We start from the raw sequence: 7,596 nt of genomic DNA on the forward strand, positions 1-7,596 counted from the left end.
CTACTACTACCACTTCCTTTGTTTTTCCCTTAGATCTAGAAGAAGAAGGTGCAGGTGCAGGTGTAGTTGCCTTTTTCTGCAATGCTGCTTGACTTCTAGTGTTGATTATTGGCTCAACAGCACCACTTGCAATTTCAACATTTAGCCAAGACAAATCATCAACATCAAACACCATATCATCATCAGGTTGAACTTCATCTTCACTTCCCAACAACCATAGGTTAGTTGTATCAATATCATCCTCCATAACCACAGGATCAATCATATCATCACTATCAAAGCGCTCCTTCAAAGTTTGGTTATACTTGATAAAAACTAAGTCTTGCAACATTTGATGTTCAAGTCTATTTCTTTTCTTGGAGTGAATCTATATTATAATTTTAATGTTAGTATAAACTTTAAATAATAAATATACTTACTAAACTATTAATTTGAAAGTATGGCCTAATATCAACTACTTACATGCTCAAAAGCACTCCAATTCCGCTCACAACCCGATGAGCTACAAGTCAAACTCAATATTTTGATTGCAAAGAGCTGCAAATCTGGTGTTTTTGCTCCATACCTCTTCCACCAATCAGATGCAATGCAAAATTTATTTGCATTAGCATATATACACAAAAATTGTTATGAAATTTAATTATTGTGTAATAGACTTAGTTACTTACCAGGAGATATAGAGTCTCTTTGCCTTACCGCTTCTGTCAATCCAAAGTGGTCCACACCCATCTTATATTACGCCAAGTCTCCATGGATGGCATCAACAACTTTAGCATTTGCAGAAAGCTTGTTAATGCATGCATAAAGGCCATCCAACAACGTAGCATCATTCTCAATCATTGGATTGGTATAAAAGTACTTCCGATTAAGATAATACCCAGCTGCGTGTAACGGATGATGAAGTTGAATACTCCATCTTCTATCAACAATATCAATGATGTCTTTGTACTTGTTTTCATTGTTGTTGAAGTTTCTTTGAATAAACTCTTTGGCTTCCAACATTGCATGATAGATGCTACCCATTGTCGGCCTTTTTTCATTATCAACAAGCCTAAGCACTTTTACAAGAGGTCCCATAGCTTTAAGAGTGTACACAATATCCTCCCAAAATGATACTTGAAGTACAATAGCAGTCGCCTTCTTTCCTTTCACCTCCTTACTTGCATTCAAGTTCAACCATTCTTCAGAAGTGAACATGGTTCTAATTTTTGCCTTTAGAATGTGCAATTTGTGCAAAGTAAGAAAGTTTGTGGCAAACCTTGTGACTCCACTTCTAACCAACTCACTTTCTAACTTCTCCCTCATTAAATTTAAAACCAAAGAATGGTTGTAAATGAAGCCCACGAGTGTCATTCCTTTTTGTATAACCTTCTTGACTTTAGGAATTTTTCCGATGTCTTCTAGCATCAAGTCTAGACAATGAGCAGCACATGGAGTCCAAAATATTTTTGGTCTTGATACTTGAATATGTCTACCAGCCAAGACATAATTGCTTCCATTATCAGTAACTAACTGCACAACATTACTTTCACCAATCTCTTCAACAAAGCTATTCAAAAGTTGAAACAACTTTTGTCCAGTTTTCATGTCGGCAGAAGCATCAACACTTTTAACAAACATTGTTCCTGCAGGAGAATTAACCAAAAAGTTTATCAATGTTCTTCCCTTTGTATCGGTCCAACCATCAGACATTATGGAACAGCCATACTTTTCTTGTTCTTTCTTATTAGTACTCAACATCTCATGTGTAAGTCTCAACTCATCTTGAAGCAAAGGAACTCGCAACTCATGGTAGCTTGGAGGCTTCAAATGTGCACCATACATACCAATTGCTTCAACCATCAATTTGAAACTCTTTGATTTTGCAACATTGAAAGCAATTCCATTCCGATAAAAGAAACGGGCTATGTATTGACAACAACTCGCTCTTGCCTTCTTATCACAAGCATCATTCAAACTTGGTTGCTTTCCTTTTTTCAATTTTTCCTCCGGTTTCCTATAGTAAATTATATCCAACGGCCCTTTCGTATTCTTCTTGGCAGTTGGCATACTCCCTTCTTCAGCCGGCCTTTTCCCACTTCGGATCCTAGATATCTCTGGCAGTCGTGAAGCCTCATCATCATCTTCATGGACTTCACCTGAAATAGATTTTTTGGCAGCCAATTTCTTATCTTCATGCTCTTGTAAAATCAACTTAACGTCTTCCGGTGTTTAAATGCAAGCCTTCACATTTTCTTTTATTCCTAATTAATGTTGCTTAGCTCTTGAAATTCCTCCGGTCGACGTTTCGTCACAAAAATCACAAGTAACCCTCCTCCTATTATTCAAGTCTTTCAAATGATTAAATTTTCAGCCTATATCACCACCGACTGGTTTGTGTATCTTAGCAGCCGAAGAAGCCACAGATGGAATATGGAATGATGATGGTTGAGTAGAACTATTTGGAGGATTAGTTGCCATAGTTGTTATGCAGAACAAAACAAATAAATTATAGAACAACATCAATATTATGATGGAATGGAACTGAAGGAACATTGAACCATTATGAGACAGAACCATTATGAAGAAAGAATAAACAGAACCATTAAGAAGAATATGCTCTATTAAGAACTATTATGAAGAAAGAAGAGCAGAAGACCCGATGATGAACAAAGAGGAGCAGAAGGAAGAAGTTCAGAAAAGAAGAAGGAAACATACCTGAAGAGGAGTCTTCACACGAAGAAGGAAGAGCAGACGGAAGTGTGGAGAAGATGAAGAAGAAACGTGAAGAGGAACGATGCTTGAGAGAGAGAGAGAGAGAGAGAGAAACAATGCTTGAGAAAGAGAAGAGTCGTTGTGAAACGACTAGTTTTAGGGTTAGGAACGTGTAAAATACATGTAAAATATTGAGGTTTTGGGCCGACCCGACCCGAGTCTAAGTAAAGTGAAACGCGGCGCTTTTGGACCGCACCCGCACCGCTCCCGAATCGGACACGTCAGCCGAACCGACCGCTACTCCCAATCGCGCTGCACCGGTATGCTCTGAAGCGGCTGCACCAGATTTTCCGCGCCGCGCCAGCCGCTTTTGACAACATAGTTAGGCAGAAAGTTCTCCTTCAACTCACTGCAAAAACTAAATAACCTTCAAACAACACCATATCACCACCGTGAAACTAACCTCACAAAAATTCATACAACACCAAAAAAACTCAAAAAGAAGAGAAAACTCTTCCTTTCAAACGACACTAAACCGAACATACACACCAAGCTAAATCATCCCAGCCAAAATCATGACCACTCTCTGAACTGAAAGATTCACACTAAATGATTCAGCACAAAAAAACGTGTCATCAACGTTCATTCACTGAACTCACTCAAAATATCCAAAACGATAACACACTCAACAGCAACAACTTCAAATACGTACAGAAAAAGAAGAAAATCACATAACCACAACAACAACAATAAATAGCAACAGAAGTTCAGAAGCCAGAAGAAGACGAAGAGAAAGATAAACATACCCGACTCCTCAACAAACTCGCAGATTCTTCATCAGAGCGGAATAGAAGGGAACTCAAGAGCGAAGAAATCGGACAGGCGTGGATCTTCACCTCGTTAACGTACGAGTGGGTAACTCGGTTCATTTTCTATTGCGATCTGTCATGATGCACTGCTTGTTCAGATGATTGTTGTTGATTCCTCTTTGTTTGAATGCGTTATCCTTTTCATTGCTGTTACATTGTTCATGTTCTTATGCTTTGAGTATTTGTTATGCGAACTGAGATTATTACGAAGGTTGCTTCATCGCGAGCGGCCATGGATGAACGAAGATGAGGAGAGAATTGAGAGCGTCATTGCTCTGTGTTACCCGGGTAGAAATCGTGAGAAAACGCCGTGAGAAAGTTGCATCGAGAGATCGATTCAGAGCTGAAGCGTGAACAGAGAGAGAAGAGAGCGTGTAAGATGAGAGGGTGAGGTTGTCGTTTCCACTTAGATGGCCTTTAGGTTTTCTTCAGTTTGATTGTTAAACCATTTGGGCCACATTCAATTCATACCAACAAGACCACACGATTTCCATATAGCACCCCCCCTGTTTTGCTGTCTTTATTTAAGCCCATATGTTTATATCTAATTCCTTTTTTTATTTTTTTATTGTTTTATATTTGTTTTTTTTTATTCATGATAAAATACCAAAGACATGTTTAAAGTTAGAATTTATTTTCTTATTAAAAAAAAACCAAAAATATTTTCTTTAATTGATTCAAAGACGAACTTTCAAATAAATTCCAACGCTTAATCCAACGTCAAGTTGTTAATGCAAAAATCTCTTTTCTTAACCATACCGAAAGATCGAGTGACAATTGGTGAACACCTCTTGAATATCTTGATTTTTTTAGATTAAAACACATTAAATAAAGTTTTTTTAAAAGAACCTTTCTTAATCAAACCAAGAGATCAAGTGACAAGAGGAGTACACCTCTTGAATATCTTTGATCTTTTAAATTAAAACACATTAATTAAACAAGGACAACAAGTGACAATTGGACTCGCTTCCTTTTGAATATCTTGGGTAAAGATGCGCTAGCAGAACTCCTATGTTCAAAACTTTACTAAATGTCTGCAAATATCCTCTTTTTCCAACTTGGATAACAAGTGACAATTGGACTCGCTTCCTTTTGAATATCTTGGGTAAAGACGCGCTAGGAGAACTCATATGCTCAAACTTTTACTAAATGTCCACGAATATTATTTTTACCAACTTGGACAACAAGTGACAATTGGACTCGCTTCCTTTTGAATATCTTGGGTGAACAACGCGCTAGGTGAACAGGTCGCCATGACTATGTCACTCCTATCTTAAGTGTACTTGAATCCGGGTATAGGATTCGTCCTTCATTTAATTCCCGAAACAAGCCCTGAAAAATAAAGCAAGCAAAGCAAACAATATAAAACAATTAAGTGATCCTAAACTTTTAAGGTAACCCCTCTTTTATTCGAAAAATTCCCCAGCTGAGTCGGCAGTTCTGTAATATGGTGAACTGACTTTATTGAAATGTCGCAGTAAGCAAGAGTCGCCACCGACTTTTATTTTATCCAAATTAAATAGAAAGGCTAAAAGAACAGAAAAAAACCTTTTAAAAGAAAACAGAGTTCGGGGGTAATTTATACAAAGGGAAGGTGTAAGGCACCCTTTGCATCCATGGTTTTCCATGGGCTCTTAATTGCTTTGCTCTTTTGAAACCAAAAGTTTAGAAATGTAGAAGAAGAAAATAAGGACTTTAGCTCGTAACTGAGCGTAGCCTTTTTGAAGGTTTATGAAAAAGTATAAGAAAAAGATTTAAGCCAGAGCAAGCAATTAAGGGCAAATTACCTTGACATTGTAAAAAGGTTCTTTTAGCCTTTCAGGGCTATCCATACCATAAGAGGGTAGGAAGTCCTTTTATTTGGAGGTTGAAGGGTCGTCGAAATTATCGTTCGCCATAAGACTGTCCCTGCCATAGAAGGGGTAGGTAGTCTAAGGGAAGGATCAGAATAGTCATTATTATTATGCAACCATGAGGACACCTCAGCATATCGTAGGCAACTTCGAGGGACAAGATTATATAAGCGAATCGAAGGCAGCATCATTGGGACTTATGATCTTTTTGTGGCAAGAATGAACTGAGGGCAACATTGTTGAGGCGTCCTCGTATCCGAGGGACTTGACTATTCTGCACTGAAAAGGCAACAAGGCAACAGCCAACAGGCAACAAAAGGGGTACCATAAAAGGTGTGTGGGTGCACAATCACGTGATTCAATTCAGATAATTATCTTGTAAATTAATTATTCTAAATTCAGTTCGAGTTGTCACGCCCTAAATTACTAACCACATAATTATAATAGCAGTTTAAGTGCCTTCAAGGCCACACAATACAACCAGGAACAGTTATTAAATGAGCCATGGGGAAGGGGGAAAAGAACAATAACGTAGATCCCAATAGAGAAATAAGTTTGACATAAGTAATAAAAAAAAGGATGAGTTTTAGGGTTACCGAACATTTGAGCTTTGACCGGTTGGTTAACCTTGAAAATTGGCAAAGGAAGAATAAACATAAAGGGGTGAGTGTAGGAGTAGTTCATTGGCTATTGAAAATAAACCTAATTTAATTTATAAGGCAAAATTAATATTTGAATAAAAAGGAGGGATTAGAACTTAGCTTTTGATTGATAGGGCGCGTAGTCGGAAGAACCCTGATGGTAACCCTGAAAAATTGCCCAAAGAAAAGGAAAAAAAATAGTGTATGAATGATCTGATGATAAACCTCGTAAACCCTGATTAGGGCACAAGTTAACTATGATTAATATAAAAACCTAAGTTAATTAATTAAATCGGCAAAAGTATGTTTTCGATTAAATAATCAATTAATAAAATATTAACCTAATTAAATAGTTAAACCACTAAATTAAAATAATTATTTAATTTATTTAAGTCAAATAAATATTATTAGAAACAAATTATCATGATTTTTATAAAAAGGAAAAGAAAAAAAATTGAAAGGAGTTTTATTAAATAAACAACAAACAATATAAAAAAATAGTTATTGAATAAATAGAAATAAAAAAAAATTGGAAAAAAACTTAGCTGGGATTCAGTGTGGTTGAGCTCTGGACGTCCATGGTGCATCCTCGGGCTCTGGTGCGTTGGATCTTGCCTTGCCTTGATCGGAGGGCTGATGGCGTGAGGGCGTATTGTGGTAGCGTGTAGATGAGTAATACCGGAACAATGGGTAATAATCGTCATAAAATTACCAAAATAACTGCGAGCGGTAGGATTCGAACTCCCTCCCTCACGCATACAAAGACAAGCGCCTCCCCACTTGGACATATTTCGCTTGTTGATAAATAATCAACCAATAATTAATATAAAGAATGTAAATCGTTCAAAATTTTAAAACCAAAACGCGTGCCCAGGCTTCGTCTTCTTCGTGGAGACCCCCATAATTTTGCTACGAACACCTGCGGATCTGCTACGAAACTCTCCGTAGCCACGCCCTGTAAATATCAAATTCACGATACCAACATAATAAATCATAAACAAAGAAACAAATCAACAGTACGTGGCGTCCCAAATCCCATGAACTTGTCGATTTGGCCTAAAATTGCGCCCACACGAAACCCCTATTTTAGAAGTATAGAACCCTAACAATGGCGGATTGGGATACATGTGCTCAAACTTCAATCGATTTATGCAAGGAGCTTCGCAACATCATTATGAGCATATGTATGCTATCAAATCATATTAATTATGCAGGAATCAAAGGGATGGATGCAGAGAAAGATACAACAAACCGTGGGCTCTCAAGACGTGATTTTGGACGTTATGATGGATGATAATGATCGCAAATGCTTCAGAGAACCACAAGCTGACTTGTTTGATCTTTAGAGACGATTAAAAATGGCTGCAACCCCGAAATTGATCTTGCCCTGTTTCAAGGTTTTTTTAGACGTGCTGCTCTTTCTTGAGGTTGCAAAACCTTGTCAAAATCCTCCCTCTAGGTCTGGAATACTTGTATATTTATAATAGAACAACTTAGGTCAGGAAAACTTGACTGAATCCTTGTGATTGAATCATTGGA

General features: G+C 37.5%; 1 protein-coding gene across 1 annotated transcript; it reads right to left on the reverse strand.

The window, feature by feature from the left end:
* Window positions 1-735: 735 nt before the first annotated feature.
* Window positions 736-2,460, reverse strand: LOC131598476 (uncharacterized). Its single transcript, XM_058871072.1, has 2 exons — window positions 2,364-2,460; window positions 736-2,138 (listed from the first exon to the last, which is right to left on the reverse strand). The coding sequence occupies exons 1-2, from the start codon at window positions 2,458-2,460 to the stop codon at window positions 736-738; spliced, it is 1,500 nt and encodes a 499-aa protein (XP_058727055.1).
* Window positions 2,461-7,596: the final 5,136 nt, after the last annotated feature.

The sequence above is a fragment of the Vicia villosa genome, linkage group LG4 (assembly GCF_029867415.1).
Source record: "Vicia villosa cultivar HV-30 ecotype Madison, WI linkage group LG4, Vvil1.0, whole genome shotgun sequence".
In the NCBI taxonomy this organism is placed as follows: domain Eukaryota; kingdom Viridiplantae; phylum Streptophyta; class Magnoliopsida; order Fabales; family Fabaceae; genus Vicia; species Vicia villosa.